The 17,972-nt window shown below is 37.2% G+C and overlaps 1 protein-coding gene across 1 annotated transcript in view; it reads left to right on the top strand.

Annotated features, from left to right (window-relative positions):
- Nucleotides 1-17,667, top strand: part of LOC134611136 (protein argonaute-4) — a 66,166-nt gene extending 48,499 nt beyond the window's left edge. Inside the window, exons 9-18 of the mRNA XM_063454738.1 lie at nt 3,039-3,158; nt 3,560-3,688; nt 4,451-4,584; nt 5,171-5,355; nt 7,426-7,585; nt 9,161-9,476; nt 11,097-11,231; nt 11,857-11,958; nt 16,462-16,661; nt 17,344-17,667. Coding sequence (XP_063310808.1) covers nt 3,039-3,158; nt 3,560-3,688; nt 4,451-4,584; nt 5,171-5,355; nt 7,426-7,585; nt 9,161-9,476; nt 11,097-11,231; nt 11,857-11,958; nt 16,462-16,661; nt 17,344-17,452 — 1,590 coding nt within the window. The 3' untranslated portion in view covers nt 17,453-17,667. The remainder of the gene's footprint in view (nt 1-3,038; nt 3,159-3,559; nt 3,689-4,450; nt 4,585-5,170; nt 5,356-7,425; nt 7,586-9,160; nt 9,477-11,096; nt 11,232-11,856; nt 11,959-16,461; nt 16,662-17,343) is intronic.
- Nucleotides 17,668-17,972: the final 305 nt, after the last annotated feature.

Genomic DNA, 17,972 nt, shown 5'->3' with positions numbered 1-17,972 from the left:
ATGTTACTTGAACTGGTTTAACGTTCAGCTGTTGCAGACCATATGGCGGTATTTTGTCAGCTGCCACAGGCCATGCTGCTACAGTATGTCATCTGCTATATGATGTGGTAATTATCACTAGATGGTTTTGGCTACTATATTAGACCGTGAAGTAATATATCCACTGCTAGAAAGTGCTCATATCAATGTCTGTTACTTTGCTTTCGTCTTCTCTTGGTAACATCGATTCATTCGGGGCAAATTGATGTCCTAAAATAAGCTGTGTATTCAGAACTGTTAGATGGATATATGGATTTATCTGTGTGGTTTAAAATAACATTGTATTGAAACTAAACTGGATTTGTACACCATATATTGGTGTAAAAATGCTTTTAATATTTTTTTTTGTCCCTCTAGCATTTTCAGACTTCAAAAAATAATATTAAAAATAAGAGACTTGTATTTTATTCACTTCAAAAATGTTTACATAAAATTGCAGTATAAATATACTATACATGATTTATGTTCATCCAGAAGTTGATATTATTTTGTATAATTTTTATTTATATATATATATATATATATATATATATATATATATATATATATATATATATATATATATATATATATATATATATATATATATATAAACAAGAGAAATTGAGAGCACTCAATGGATTTTGTAAATCAGCAAAATGTATTCAAATCAAACTCATATAGATCAACGTTTTGACCGTCTGGCGGTCTTTATCATCTTGATAAAGACCGCCAGACGGTCGAAACGTTGATCTATATGTTTGATTTGAATACATTTTGCTGATTTACAAAATCCATTGAGTGCTCTCAATTTCTCTTGTTTATGTTATTGCACGGAGAGGCACCTGGTAGTTGCTGGTTTGCTGGTTTATTTTTTTGCTGATTTGGGAAGAGTGCCAGAAATAGTTGTTTTTTATATATATATATATATATATATATATATATAATGTTTTGTTTTTTTTTGTGTTTTTTTTAAAAGCATTTTAATGCTAAAGTCTGTAAGAAATTCTGATAATTAAGAATGTGTCACTTGCAGCTAAGTGCCAATCACTTAGGAAATGGGGTATGCCAGGAAAATTCTCACATTGATTTTTCTGGAAACTAATGTATATGTGTTGTACTTCATCTACAGAAGATGGGAGCTACAAGTGCAATACTGTTGTAGCTTGCCATCCCTTTTATCATGGAGTTATTTAAATCTGTTTATTTATGTTTTACTAGAGGCTTGCTACTTCGGAAAAGTAGATGTTGCTTTGCCTACTTTTATTGTTGATTCTAATCTAGGAACACTATAGTCATCTAAATGACTTTAGCTAAATAAAGCAGTTTTAGTGTATAGATCATTCCCCTGCAATTTCACTTCTCAATTCACTGTCATTTAGGAGTTAAATCACTTTGTTTCTGTTTATGCAGCCCTAGCCACACCTCCCCTGGCTATGATTGACAGAGCCTGCATGAAAAAAAAACCTGGTTTCACTTTCAAACAGATGTAATTTACCTTAAATAATTGTATCTCAATCTCTAAATTGAACTTTAATCACATACAGGAGGCTCTTGCAGGGTCTAGCAAGCTATTAACATAGCAGGGGATAAGAAAATCTTAATTAAACAGAACTTGCAATAAAAGCCTAAATAGGGCTCTATTTACAGGAAGTGTTTATGGAAGGCTGTGCAAGTCACATGCAGGGAGGTGTGACTAGGGTTCATAAACAAAGGGATTTAACTCCTAAATGGCAGAGGATTGAGCAGTGCGGCTGCAGGGGCATGTTCTATACACCAATGCTGCTTCATTAAGCTAAAGTTGTTCAGGTGACTATAGTGTCCCTTTAAAAACACTGCATGATTATGTTTGTATATGTGTTGCAAATATTGTCGGGAATCAATTCACGAAATTGTGGAGTTTTAGTGAATAATCCTAGCAGGAACACTGAGGTAAATATAGGTGAACTGGAAACATTCTCTAATTAAACAATATTCCAGTCTAGTTTTGCCTCCATTTTGGCATTCACAAAAATTCAGGTTATTGAATAATCCTGGGTCATGGGTGCCTTAATCTTTAAACTTCCTGCACGTCTCTACCTCGCTAATCTGTATGGATTGATGGGAGATCATATATGGACCATATAAAAGGATTAGAAAACTATATATTTAGAATGTGAATAATTTTTTTTTTTTTCATCAATTGCTTTAATTTTAGTTTTGATTACCGTATATCCTCGAGTATAAGCCGAGGCCTCTAATTTTACCCAAAAAAACTGGGAAAACTTATTGACTCGAGTATAAGACTAGGGTGGGAAATGCAGCCACTACTGGTAAATTGCTAAATAAAATTAGATCCTAAAAAAATTATATTAATTAAATATTTATTTAGTGTGTGTGTATGAGTGCAGTGTGTGTTTGTGTTGCAGAGCCTTGGTGGGGGGTGGGCATTTTTATTATTTTTTTTTAAAATATTATTTTACATTTTTTTTGTTATATTATTATATTATTATTATTTTTATTGTATTATTTATTTATTTTTCGTCCCCCCCCTCCCTGCTTGATACATGGCAGGGAGGAGGGGGGCTCTCACTCCCTGGTGGTCCAGTGGCATTGGCAGTTCCTTCTGCCAGCTGATACTGTAAGTCTTGCGAGAGCCGCACTATGACCCCGCGGCTCTCGCGAGCCTTACACTGGGAGCTGACAGAGGTGCTGAACGGACCGGCGCGGAGGAGAAGGGAGCTGACAGGAGCTGCAGGAGAGGTAAGTGCTCGCTACCAGCCCCCGGTCTGTATTATGGCAATGTAAATTGCCATAATACAGACACTGACTCGAGTATAAGCCGAGTTGGGGTTTTTCAGCACAAAAAATGTGCTGAAAAACTCTGCTTATACTCTAGTATATACGGTAACTTGTTTGTTGGGGCCATGGAGTTGAGTACCTGCATATATTATTTTAAATTTCTGTGACTTGTAGCTGAATATTCTAGGGAACATTGATAATCTTTAAGTCATGTTGATCTCTGCAAATTGCCTCTTCAGGTCTGTAACATTGTGGCCGGCCAGCGATGCATCAAGAAGCTGACTGACAATCAGACATCCACCATGATCAAGGCTACAGCCAGGTCTGCTCCAGACAGGCAGGAGGAGATCAGCCGGCTGGTAAGTATACTGCGACAAGTAGATATTAGACTGTAAAATAAGTTATTTAATGAAGATCTTACTTCACTGTTGGCATATCCCATATGCATAATGCAGGGCTATGACAATCAGGAAAAATAACAGATGTATGTCACTTCTTCTAGCACAAGGTACAGTTTTTACTGTAAAGAGTTTGAAAATCCCATGAGTCCTCGCTTGGCTGTGGTAGACAGCACTACCTGTTCTCAGGTGTTTGTTCTAAAATAATGTTTTCCAAGGCAGGTAGCTTGAAATGTGTGTTCTTTATTTATCACTTCTGAAATCTTTCTTGTTAAACAAAACAACCTTGTAATATTCCTGGTGAATAGAAGCAGCTATTGATTGTAATTTACAATATTCATTTTTTTTCCCTCTCTCTTTAGGTAAAGAGTAACAGCATGGTTGGAGGACCAGACCCATACCTGAAGGAATTTGGTATTGTTGTCCATAATGAAATGACTGAGCTTACAGGCCGGGTGTTACCAGCACCAATGCTGCAGTATGGAGGCAGGGTAAGGAACTGATGTTGCAGCTCATAGCGTTGTAATTGTTTAACAAGATTCACATGTAATACAAGTAACAAAAGGGTTGCAAGGTTTACTTTATACTTTGTCCTCTTCTGGTACTTGCCTCTCTCATCCTTCACTGGTGCACCAATGCATCTTAAGTTGATATGTTTTGTCCTAATATGTATGCTGTTTTCTCTACATTAAAATTAACAATTTTGCTAAAAAGGGATGGGGTTGGCTTTGGAGCAATTTGCAGTGTGATTCTACCCATGGCCATATCACAAGGCAATTACCTTATTACTTGTACGTGCTCAGTCAATGAAAGATCAATGTGAATGGAGTTGCTGACCAGTTCCTGTCTCCAGATGATTTTCCTTAGAATGTCTTTAACATTCCATACACAAAAGAGGATGGTGATTGGCTGTGGGTAAGGTCAGCAACTTGGCCCCTTTGATCTACCACTTGCTCGTCTTCCACTCATGATTGTTTTGTGGAATGGGATGGCCAAGAAAGCCAAAAGAAAACCAAACCTTAAATTATCAAATGGACATTGTTTGAGCCAGAATGAGAGAGAGTGTGTGTGTGTGTATATCTCTTGCAGAGCTTTGACTTTGATTTTTTTTTTCATTAGAGTTCCCTTTAACCCCTTAAGGACACATGACATGTGACATGTCATGATTCCCTTTTATTCCAGAAGTTTGTCCTTAAGGGGTTAAAGTCTTCCATGTTGTAACTAAGAATTTCTTTTCACCATTTGGTCCCCAGAATAAAACTGTTGCCACTCCAAACCAAGGTGTGTGGGACATGCGAGGGAAGCAGTTCTATGCTGGCATTGAGATCAAGGTTTGGGCTGTCGCTTGCTTTGCTCCCCAGAAGCAGTGCCGAGAAGACCTATTGAAGTAAGTTTTGGTTATCTGGCATTGGGTGATCCAGTTTTGGAGAGCTAGTGTCTTCAAGTATTTGGATACTTTGAGACAATACTTGAAGGTTCTTCCAGTAGGTTTTCATTTTAAGAGTTTCTTCCAGCAGGTCAATTTTAAGGTCCCCCGAATGCATTGGGCATAGCTGGCAGTCCACTATGTGAGATGTACAGCTTTTAGAATTTTTAAATAGACCGACTTTACATTAAATATCTGGTACTGAATACAACTGAAAGTTGCTGGATTTTGTTGTGGATTGTCTTATTCATTTAAAGGGCTTTATCTTGTTTATAAAGAGAAGCTGTGCAAATCCCTTGAACACCCTAATAGGGGGATTATGGAATATGTAGTTCGTGTGAATAGCTTAATTCATGAAAATACAGTATTTATCTTCTTAAACTAATAGAATGTTGGCTCCAGTAAAGACTTAAAATTTCCACTCCCAATTAGCTTGTGAATATTTAGCCCTGGGAAGTAGAAATTCACTCTTGTTGAGCATACTTTGGTTTACAGAGTCAAGTAACATTAATTTTATCCAATGTTTTTCACATATATTCTCAAACAGGAGTTTCACTGACCAGCTGCGCAAAATATCAAAGGATGCAGGGATGCCCATCCAAGGCCAGCCATGTTTTTGTAAATATGCACAAGGAGCAGACAGTGTGGAACCTATGTTCAAACATCTAAAGCTAACCTATGTGGGTCTGCAGCTCATTGTAGTGATCCTACCTGGAAAGACACCAGTCTATGGTAAGGTGTGGGGTGAACCTGGGTGTTGTGCACACTATTAATAAACCAACATTAAGTGTGTGTGTATGTGTGTGTGTATATATATATATATATATATATATATATGAAGCAATAAGAGATGCACTCTCAGGTCTTAATAAATCATTACTCGGTATTTATTTTCCAAAAAGAGGTTTTACATCATCCGATCGACGTTTCGACCCCTCAGGGTCTTCCTCAAGGGGTCGAAACGTCGATCGGATGATGTAAAACCTCTTTTTGGAAAATAAATAGCGAGTAATGATTTATTAAGACCTGAGAGTGCATCTCTTATTGCTTCATATATATCTTTCAACGTGGGATAGCACCAAGGCATTGAAACTATTTGATTTAGAAAGGGTGAGTGCCAAGTTACAGATTTTTTCATATATATATATATATATATGAATAATATAAATAATATATATAGGGATGTGTGTATGTATGTATGTATGTATATATGTGTGTGTATATATATATATATATATATCTGAACTTGATGGACGAAAGTATCTATTCAGCTATGTAACAGTGTATGTATGTATGTATATATATATATATATATATATATCTATTTCTCCAAGAGGGCTGCACTTACCTAAACATGCATACATTATAGGGTGCTGTGACAGGGAGGGGTGCAAAACCAAGGCGTTGGCCTTTACCAAATATATAAATGAAACCAAGAGGGCTGCACACACCTGAACATGCATAGATTATAGCACCCTACCCTGTCCTGCTGAAGGTTCTGTGTAGGAGCTGAAACGTTGACATGGAGGTAACATTAAACTGAAGACTTTAAAACTCCCAGAGTGCCGGTATTTCTTGGAAAATATATATATTATAGACGCTACAACAGTGTGTAACATACGTGATAAGTACACTATAAATATCGTACTTATCACGTATGTTACACACTGTTATATTTATATCATACTTATAACGTATGTTACACATGTTTTCGGGGGGAGGGTCGATAAGTCCTTAGAGATGAACCTCTAAACTTAAAAGTATCTGTCTTTTCTACTACTCTACACTTTTAGGAAGTCTTTATGAAATTGTGTTCTTTCTCCTTGGATTATTCCACTGAATAAGCTTTGTATCTTTCCAAAACTAGGTGTTCTTAGAGTAATGTATTCTTGGCTTTTAGAGTCGGGTTGGACAAAACGTAATCAACTTTTTAAATTTTTTATTTTGTTTAATTTTTTTTAAACTTTTTTTTTTTTTTTTTTAGTTAAATATTCTCAAGGTGAAACAGGTGTAGTTCCGTTATTTTGGATCTATGTACACTAATTTGGAGAGTTTATAAATGATGACAATATACAGTGAAAGACAAACAGTACACTTGTTTTCCTGTTAAGACAATGCTGTCATCAGGATATTACAGTGAAAAATCAGGAACGAATATAAAGCAACACAGTACTCACAATAGCTATATATACTCAGGATGCACTTTGTAATTAAAATACAAACAGGACAAATCAGGATCCAAATGAAGTCTCCATACCCCCGTCAATTAGTAAATACTTTTATTTACAGCATACAACCCTTAAACATCTCCATAAAGTCCCACTGCCTAACAGGTCAGATCTCATAGGGGTTTTACAAACTGCTACAGTTTAGCTATTTCAGGTCTGTTTTTTTTTTGTTTTTTTTATAACATGGTCGGTTATACACTTGGTGGCCAAGTACATCAGACGTCAAAATTAGTTTTGGCTTAGACATCCAGAAATAAGGGACCCAAGCTACTTGGCCTGAAATTAGTAAACAATCTTAAACTTTCAACTTGGCTCACTGATCGATTTCGTAACAACGTTGTATAATTTTATAACGAATTCTGCAAAACTTCACACCTTTTTTCTGAAGAGGGCTCTTTCTTACACAGTGCTAGACAGAGATGCTGAAATAAAGCAGTGGTGTACTGTACACGGCTATGCAGAGGGATGTTAACATGCAAGATAAAATTGGTATTACACTAGGCATTTGGGGTGTACAGTGCACTTGTATGTAGATGATTTATTTAATTTTTTTTTCTCTCCAATAATGCTCTAGCGGAGGTGAAAAGGGTGGGGGACACTCTTCTTGGAATGGCCACCCAGTGTGTGCAAGTGAAAAATGTAGTGAAGACTTCACCACAAACACTGTCCAACCTCTGCCTGAAGATCAATGCAAAGCTGGGTGGTATTAATAATGTGTTGGTCCCTCATCAAAGGTGAGATCATAGTGGCTATTATACAAGATGGTAAACATTGTAAGAAACTGGGTAGTCTTTGTAAATCTTTTAAAAGGACAGAGTAAATGCTGTACAGTGAATGCATGTGTTATAGTAGAGAGAGAAAAATTGCTCCGGCGTGGGTTAGACACAGTTGCATATGGTTAAAGCTGTATTTTTCACTGAGTGGTTTTGACAGTGATGTGAAAACAAGATGTTTATTAGAATCATCCCTGCAATGTTAAAGGGACACTATAGTCACCAGAACAACTACAGCTTATTGCATTTGTTCTGGTGAGTAGAATCATTCCCTTTCAGCTTTTTCCAGTAAACATGGTATTTTCAAAGAAAATGCAGTGTTTACATTACAGCCTAGTGATAACTCCACTGGCCACTCCTCAGATGGCTGCTAGAGGTGCTTCCTGGGGCAGTGCTACACACTGTGCAGTACTGCCATTCAGTATCTCCACCCTCTGTATGCAGACACTGAACTTTCCTCATAGAGATGCATTGATGCAATTCATGTCTATGAGGAGATGCTGATTGGCCAGGAATGTGTTTAACTTGTCCTGGCTCTGCCCCTGATTTGCCTCCTTGACAGTCTCAGCCAATCATATGGGAAAGCACTGTGATTGACTTGCAGAATCACTTCTGATGTCAGCTGAAAGTAGGCAGATCAGAGGCAGCAGCTCCCGACTTAAATAAAAGTAAGATTTTACTTTAGGGGGAGGGGGGAGCACTAGATGGTGGTTTTAACACTATAGGGTCAGGAATTCCTTTAAGTCCATCCCCCCACAAATATATGGAAGACTTTAGCACATATTGGTCATAAAAAATGGTAATATCTAAAATCTTAAAATGGATAAGCATTGGTTTTTTGCAAGTTTGTGGGATTTTCTTTTCTGTTTTTAATTAGTTTAGGCAAAGATATTAATAAAAATGAGCCAACACAATGTAGTTGTGAAGGGGGTACCTTAAAAGGGACACTGTAACGTTAGTGTTTGAAAACTATCTAACATTGAATAGGTGACCATATCAGGGGACTCGCAGGACTATAACCAATTCAATGAGGTGAAAAAGGTTTTGTGCCTACAGTTTCACTTTAATTTCAGAACATGCTTTTTAAATACAATCTGTATTGGGTTTCAAATTTCAAAAAAATAAATGCATGAAGAAACATAAAAAAAGTTCATAAGCAAGGACATGCAGCTCCTTGTATCTTTGTTGGAGCTTATCTAAAATGTATGATTTATTGTCTTTAATTCTTCGTTTACTACTCCAATTGCTAATGTCAGAATGCCAACATCTGTAACAAGAGTCTGGTTAAAGAGCTGCACAAGAAAATTGGATGCATTGAGTAAATAACTATGCCCCATCAATGTTTCCACAAATACATATGGAAAATTCCAGATGATCAAAATACTTAGAGAAATGCCAAAACCTTCTGTGCCCTGTTTAGTTTTGAGGTGAATACATTGTGGCTTTCTCCAAGCTAGCACTCACCATGAACATGTTAAATTCTTGGTTCTTTTGTGCCATAGTATATCTCTGTTAATATGTGTATTCTGTATGCAGGCCCTCTGTGTTCCAACAACCCGTTATATTCCTGGGTGCAGATGTCACTCACCCCCCAGCTGGAGATGGCAAGAAGCCTTCTATTGCTGCTGTGGTAGGCAGCATGGATGGACATCCCAGCCGATACTGTGCCACTGTTCGTGTTCAGACATCCCGCCAGGAGACTACACAAGAACTTCTGTACAGTCAAGAAGTCATTCAAGATCTGAGCAACATGGTGCGCGAACTCCTAATCCAATTCTACAAATCAACGCGCTTTAAACCCACCCGTATCATCTACTACAGAGGAGGAGTGTCTGAAGGCCAAATGAAACAAGTAAGGTTTACAGAGATGGGTGCTGTGTTCATTTGTTATAATGTGATAAGGTTGTATATGTGATAATGTTGGATAACAAATCTTCCCTTCTCTAAGCATACAGGGTAAAAATAGCAAATGCAAAATAAATTTATGCCGTACTGTACTGTGCAATACAACACATTGCTTTGAGCAGACCTCTGCCTCTGAAGTGTTGCACATGAAATTATACAAGGTTAAATGCTGCCCTTCGCTGCATTGGAAGTTGGTTCATAGTATTATGCTGTGTCCCACATGTTCTCTTGTTCATTTACTATCTCTGTAACAATTCCCAGTACAGAAGTGATGGTGGTGGCTTACTATTTAATAAAAAATAAATAGAAATGCACCCTCTGTGAAGACTGCACAGCAAATCATATACTGGTAATGGCTGACCTATTGACAATAGCAAACTGTCTTTTCTCTGATTGCATGTATTTTAAAACTGTGCATATATGTAGGTGAACACATTTGAACCGGTTTGTGTATGGTTATAAATTTCATGTATGTGATGTGTTTGTTTGCCAGTCTCTCGCTCCATAAAAATAGTTTGCTTCAAGTTGCCAGCTTCTTTGTAGGTTTGTAATAAGTCATCAAACTGAAAAAATCAAAAATGCAACTTTATATGTAAACACTAATTGCCTACTCCATTTGATGAGAAAACAAAGGCAGCAGCTGGCATTCAGATTACAGATGGTGATTACCAACAATGTGCTGGCACTTGAGTCCCGTCACTGGCAGTAGCTGTGCTTAAGACCAGTGAGTGCGCATAGAGTGAGGGTGCTTTGTTAAGCGGGGGTTCAGAACACTGGGAACAAAAGCTAGCAAGTCTGCATCTTGAAATGGAATGCATTTATCATGGCAATTGCAGCTGAAACTGCTTTAGTAAACACTGCTAACTGGAGATCTTGTTTCCATTTGAATAGTATTTTCCATAACATTTTAAGGGACTCCCTTTTGGGAAGCTATGCAGAACCATATTGCGTTTGTAAATATATGCTTTTTATTTTTACATAATTTTTTGTCTTTTCATGGCTTTGATGCTCCCTTTGAGTTTCATGGTGTTTACATCTGGATAAAGTGGTTTTCAAATCAAACTACCACATCTGCTACAGCCAACGGCAAGGTCCAGATGTATTAACACCCATCTACCAACTCCTCTCTTTGTACATCTATACAAAATTAAAGCTTTTCACTTTCATTATCACTTTAAGTACCTTAAGAAGATAATGTCGAAAATAACAACGGAAACATCAGTGCTGTGGGAAATTGGTGTGCTCATCATATAGAAAACATGTTAGACTTTGTTGCTCACTCCTGTATATATTTTCCCCTTTCAGGCAGATACATTCGTTAAATAAAAAGGGTGGTTTGGCATTTCCTTGTCTATTTTACTTCCCTCTCAAGCCTGTGAGGGTTGCAGAAAACGCAGACATGACTTGTTCAATTTAGGGCTGCTTTCCATAGTTTGTATTGAATGAAATAGTTTTTTTTTTTTTTTTTTAAATGCTCAACTCTAGTTTTGACATAGCTCTGGGTCACCCAGATTCTTTACTATTGGCTCAGATTTCCAATGATATAACTTGATGTTCTTCTACATAGGTTGCATGGCCTGAGCTTATGGCTATAAGGAAGGCCTGCATTAGTCTGGAAGAAGATTACAGACCTGGCATAACCTACATTGTTGTTCAGAAGAGGCATCATACCAGGCTTTTCTGTGCAGACAAATCCGAGAGGGTAAGTCTATCATCTCTACTGGGAAAGAGTATAGTCGTAAAATTAGTAATTTACTTTAGGGAAAATTCCTGTTATGGGGTTAAGAGGTGATTCTATATAATATCTGATTTGACGAGCTTCACCATTGTGTATTACTAATACAAAGCCATTTCAACATACACAAACAATCTGCTGATTACCATTTTTATATGGAACCCTGACTTTCAGAACATGTACATGTGTCCTGTGCAGAATGTAGTCTGCCCAATGAAATATTATTTTCATCCCATACTACAATGTTTGTTATCACGGTTTATTACAATGTCTCCAGAAGCCCTCAATAGCATTATTTCACCAAACTACAGTTGTGATTCATATGACCTGTCCATTGCTTATTGTGGTAGGAGATTTCTGTTTTCTTTGGTCTTGAAAAGGGAATTGTAATGGAGGTAATTATTTGGTGGCTTTCCAGCTATTTAAATTTCTCACATGATACCGTGTAGTAATTTATCTGGACTGGTACACTATCCACCAGCAAAAAGCTCCTTATATTCAATATTTTTTTCATCTATATCCAAGTATCTCTATAAAATATCTTTCAAATGACTTTTTTTGTGTTGTCCCACTTAGTGTCACTCTTTTGTAGGTTGGGAAAAGTGGAAATGTGCCAGCAGGAACTACAGTGGACAGCACTATAACACACCCATCAGAATTTGACTTTTATCTTTGTAGCCATGCAGGTATTCAGGTAAGGAAATTAAAAAACACTTCTGTTTTTAAATTCATCTTGTGCTGTCCCCTTTATTTTTATTTAAAAAAATATATATACTGCTCAAATAAATAAAGGGAACACAACAATAACACAGCCTAGATCTAAATGAATTAAATATTCTTCTGAAATACTTTGTTCTTTACATAGTTGAATGTGCTGACCACAAAATCACACACAAATTAAAAAATGGAAATCAAATTTTTCAACCCATGAAGGTCTGGATTTGGAGTCACACTCAAAATTAAAGTGGAAAAACCCACTACAGGTTGATCCAACTTTGATGTAATGTGCTTAAAACAAGTCAAAATGAGGCTCAGTAGTGTGTGTGGCCTCCACGTGCCTGTATGACCTCCCTACAACGCCTGTGCATGCTCCTGATGAGGTGGCGGATGGTCTCCTGAGGGATCTCCTCCCAGACCTGGACTAAAGCATCTGCCAACTCCTGGACAGTCTGTGGTGCAACGTGACATTGGTGGATGGAGCTGGGACATGATGTCCCAGATGTGCTCAATTGGATTCAGGTCTGGGGAACGGGCGGGCCAGTCCATAGCATCAATGCCTTCTTCTTGCAAGAACTGCTGACACACTCCAGCCACATGAGGTCTAGCATGGTCTTGCATTAGGAGGAACCCAGGGCCAACCGCACCAGCATATGGTCTCACAAGGGGTCTGAGGATCTCATCTCGGTACCTAATGGCAGTCAGGCTACCTGTTGCTTCCTAAGTGGACAGTTTGAATTCACAGAAGTGTGATTGACTTGGAGTTACATTGTGTTGTTTAAGTGTTCCCTTTATTTTTTTGAGGTGTGTGTGTGTGTGTGTGTATATATATATATATATATATATATTTTTTTTTTAATAGATCATTAGCAAATCACGTGGATTTAAACTATGCACTTGGTGATTTTGCCAGCCAGTAGATTAATAAAATCTTCTCTCCTCAAAATTTATATGTGCAGACTTCCATTTTCTTTGTGTGCTTAACACAATGGACATTAGACTAGTGCAGGGGTTCCCAATTAATTTTTCCCGTGGAACCCTTTGACATAATGCGCTAACAACGTGGAACCACAAACAATTTTTGGTGCTGTAGCACAGATAGTAAACAAATAGTAGTAATTAGCAGGTGTGCTTTTGTGTGTACATTTGGTGTTTGTATATAATGTTAGCGTTTTGATACAGGGGTGTGTTTGTATGTAATGTTTGCATTTGTGTGCAGGGGAGTGTTTGTATGTAATGTTTGCATTTGCATGAAGGGGTGTGCTTGGCTGTAGTGTTGGCTTTTACATGCGGATGTACATTTGTGTGTAGCATTAGGGTTTAAGGGTTTGAGTGAAGGGTGTGTTTAAGTGTTTGTATATAAATTTGAATCCATGTTTTTTTGTATGTAATGTTATTGTTTGCAGGAGTGTTTGCATGTTGTGTTGGTGTTTGAATGCTGGGGTCTATGCACATATGATTGCTGTACGTATGCCACGTAAGTACGCAAGTACATACATACACAAACAAATTAACACACAGACACCCATATAAAAACATTGACTCATACACACATATAAACACAGACACAAAGATACACACACACACACACACACACACACACACACACTCGGATACACACACTGTGACACACACATACATTCTCACTGACAAACACACATACTCTTTGACACACACATACAAACACATATACACTCTCACTGACACGCACGCATACACTCTCACTGACACGCACACATACATACATACATACACTCCTTAACAGACACACACACAATTTTTTTTTTTTTAATTTCACTCCACCGAGCCTCTTCATGATGCCGGTGCCAGAGTGACGTCATATTATGGCTCCGGCATCACTGCGGTGCGCTTGAGGGAGCAGAGCAGGGGAGAGTGCTCCCTCGCCGCCCGTCTCAATTATCACCGGCAACCATTTTGTTTCCTGAAATTGCTGCGGAACTCCAATTGGGAAATGCTGGACTAGTGTGACCACCCACCACATTTTACTCCTGATAAGCCTATGTGCCTGTAATAATGAAATTGTATGTACTTTGTGTAAAGCTGCTGTAATTAAAAAACTTTAGGTTTTTGATTAGGTAGTTATTGTATTTGATCTCTCCCAGTAGAGTTTTAAATTCTAGAATCCTCAACTTTTCAAAGTGCTTTTGAATTAAGTGGGGCACTCACCCTGGAAACCAATAAGACCAGCAGATAGATGCATTCCTTTGGTGATTCCTCCCATTTTTATATTTATGCACAATTTACAACAAATCTTCCCCAGTTAATGTTGTGGAAATTGTGGTTACCTCAAAGACAGTAGTACTTGTTAATTTGTACTCCTAAAAGTACAAAGTTTTTGTGCGGCTACCATCTTCACATTAATTTAGCAACAAATGCCAGTTCCAAATGAATCCTAAATACTCATTTAAAGATACAGTGTACCATATGTTGGCATGTATATAAAAAGTGCAAAATAACTAGCTAAACCTTTTTACGTAAAGGTACAGTGCATTATAAATATGCATTGCAGAATAGTGTAAATATTCAATAAACTAATAATTAATGTTTTTCGTACACAACAAACAAAGTTTAGATTATCACCATTTATATACATGTTAAAATATGGTACACAGTATCCAATTGGTTAATAAAAATACATCCTTCAAGGATATGTTTCTGTAAATCGAGTTCAACATTTCTAATCTTGGTGCATCAAAGAATCACAATTCTTGTAATATCTTATATGGTAACGTACACAGTTTGCCTAATAAAAATGTAACTAACTACATTTCTGATTATTTGGATAAAGGTAGTCTATTTCTTAAAGAGCAAAAACACAGAATAAAGGGGTCCTATTTAAAAGGTCGATCTTTTTATATAGTTAAAAAAAAATGGGGTATATCAATAAGGTTTAACATTTATATTTGTTTTCCATAAAGAATGTTCTTATGTTAATGTTCTCTAACCTGTTCTTATAAATCTAACTCCCGAAACAGGAACCCCACCTTCTAGCACCAAAATGGGGAATTTGCTTTGCCGTGTCTGCCATCCACTATTTACCTTATGATTAGGCAGCCATAGGTTGCTACCCAAACTACACACCAGAAATCTTTAACAGTTACCCAGTGTAATATGGGAGTTGGATAATGTGAATAAGAACAAAGGGAGGAACACTCTGAACAGTAGGTGTTAGAGCAATATGAGGTTGAGATGTTAAATAATATATGTACAAGCAAATATAGGTTCTTATTCTTCACTTACAGTCATTGTGCTCTCGTTTACACTTTCAGTGTTATTGTGTAAAAAGATGACATTCACAATTTAGGTCACAATGGTAAATGTTGAAATCAAAAATTGCTGACGTGCCCTCCACTATTTAGGTTTGATACTTAAAAGTTAAGCACCAGGTTATCCTGATTGTCTAGAGACTTTGTTCAGTGATTTTTGGGTATTGATACCTACTGCAGTTTGACTATATACCATATATACTCGAGTATAAGCTGACCCGAATATAAGCCAAGGCCCCTAATTTTACCCCAAAAAAACTGGGAAAACTTATTGACTCTAGTATAAGACTAGGGTGGGAAATGCAGCAGCTACTGGTAAATTTCTAAATAAAATTATATCCCTAAAAAATTATATTAATTAAATATTTATTTACAGTGTGTGTATATAATGAATGCAGTGTGTGTGTGTGTGTATGAGTGGTGTGTGTGTGTGTGTGTGTGTGTGTGTGTGTGTGTGATGCAGAGCCTTGGTGGGGGGTGGGCATTTTTATTATTATTTTTTTAATTATTATTATTTTAATATTATTTATTTTTTTATTAGTAATATTTTTTTCTTTTTATTTTAATTATTAATATTTTATTATTTAAATTATGTTATTTTTTTTTTGTCCCCCCTCCCTGCTTGATACATGGCCAGGGAGGGGGGCTCTCATTCCCTGGTGGTCCAGTGGATGGGCTGTGTAGGAGGGGGGCTGGCAGGAAGCGTTTACTTACCTCTCCTGCAGCTCCTGTAAGCTCCTGTAAGAAAGGTGTTTTCACATGCATATTGGAATTTCTTCAAATTCTGCATGCCTGCAGATTTTAACATTTCAGATACAAAGCTGCAGTCCAGGAGATTTATCTGCCCTAAAAATATGGATTACTTGTGGTGGATGGTCCTAATGTATGCGTGGGATAGGCATAAGGCTATCCTAACTATAAGATAAGGCCAGAGACTAATGAAAGTATTTAGAAAATTAAGCAGACTAGATGGGCCGAATGGTTCTTATCTGCCATCACATTCTATGTTTCTTACAACAACTTGGTTTAAAGACCCTTGCAATACTCTTCATTCATCCACACTGTTTATTTCTCTTGTCATATACTGGTTTACAAAATATACAATTGACAAGTATACGGTTATCAAGCAAGGTTGTCACATAACAGAGTTGCATTGTAAATAATGATTTACTTTTAAACATATCTACTTCCAGGGAACCAGCCGGCCCTCTCACTATCAAGTTCTTTGGGATGACAACTGTTTTACAGCGGATGAGCTCCAGCTGTTGACCTATCAACTTTGCCACACCTATGTGCGCTGCACGCGTTCAGTCTCCATCCCAGCACCTGCATACTATGCTCGCCTGGTAGCTTTCAGAGCACGGTACCATCTTGTGGATAAAGATCACGACAGGTGAGAAACCAGTTCTAAACTTTGATTTACTGTTGTTTCTAGTGTACCTATTGTCTAATTTTCTGTAACATTAATTGTTGTAAAACTCTGAGGCTGCTTTATGCAGAATACAATGTGGATTTTCTCTGTTTGCCCAAGCCATACCTCTAAAAAGGCCATTGCATGATTGCAAAAAGAAATGGTCAACTGAATTCCGGCTTTCCATTTCTGTGAAATAATATAACGGAGGCAGCTGATATAACTCTTAGCCATTACACTAAACAATACATTAACTCCTTAACTACCGTACTCTACACTGAGCATACACAACACTGAACATTAACTCCATCACTACCAGAATGGTAAATATTAACCTCTTGCAGTTTGACCGCATCTCTTTTGTTCAATCTTACATAGGTCGGATTGGCAGGTGCCTGTTGTTTTTACAGATTCAAATGCATCCATTGATTCAATTTGTTATTCATAATTGTAAATCCTCCTCAACCAACTACAATTTTAGCCAGGAATTTCTATTTTCAGATGAGATTTAATTTTGCATTGTATTTTTATATTTTCCCCTACATGGAAAGAGTAGATTATTTTAAGTTTGGGTTGCTTTTATTAATGCAAATCTTCGCATTGTTCTTGACTTACTGCGGGACAGCCTCTAGCTGGTCTCATACAAATTCTTTTGTCTCTGCAGTGCTGAGGGAAGCCATGTTTCTGGTCAGAGCAATGGTCGTGACCCCCAAGCTCTGGCTAAAGCTGTTCAGATTCATCATGACACCCAACACACCATGTACTTTGCCTGACAGAGTGATGTGACAACACACCAACTATAATCTTTCTCCTCAGAACCCGGAAACCAGTGAATCTTTCTGCTATTGTAAGAGCCAACTTCTGTCTCTCAGCTTCCCACCAGCACACTTTGGACTTTGCACTGAATATCTTCACGGTTTGAGTCTAGAAGAAAGATGTTTTATGTTTTAATTTTTGGGGGGCTTTTTTTTTTTTAATTATTTTTTTTTACTTTTTATTTAAATTTTTTATCAATTTTATGGACTGTCTTCTGATGCATTGGACTGAATCTTTACCTCAAGCTCACACGATATCTGAACATTTTACTCCAGGTGGTTTTTATTCTATTAAATGTCTTTTATTTACAAGCCAGCATTTCTCCATCCCTGGTTGTAACAAAGGTTGACTTGCTTTATTAACACGCTGCTTTGTGAGTATTCTTAAATGGTAAAGTGTAATTGTGTGGGGCCATAGACTTACTAAATGAGGTAGTCTTTACTGTACAAATATCTTCTTTTGACCTTTTTACAGGTA

The sequence above is a fragment of the Pelobates fuscus genome, chromosome 1 (assembly GCF_036172605.1).
Source record: "Pelobates fuscus isolate aPelFus1 chromosome 1, aPelFus1.pri, whole genome shotgun sequence".
NCBI classification, from domain to species: Eukaryota; Metazoa; Chordata; class Amphibia; order Anura; family Pelobatidae; genus Pelobates; species Pelobates fuscus.
The sequence above is the reverse complement of the archived record's forward strand: the minus strand, read 5'-3'. Positions and strand labels throughout refer to the sequence as shown.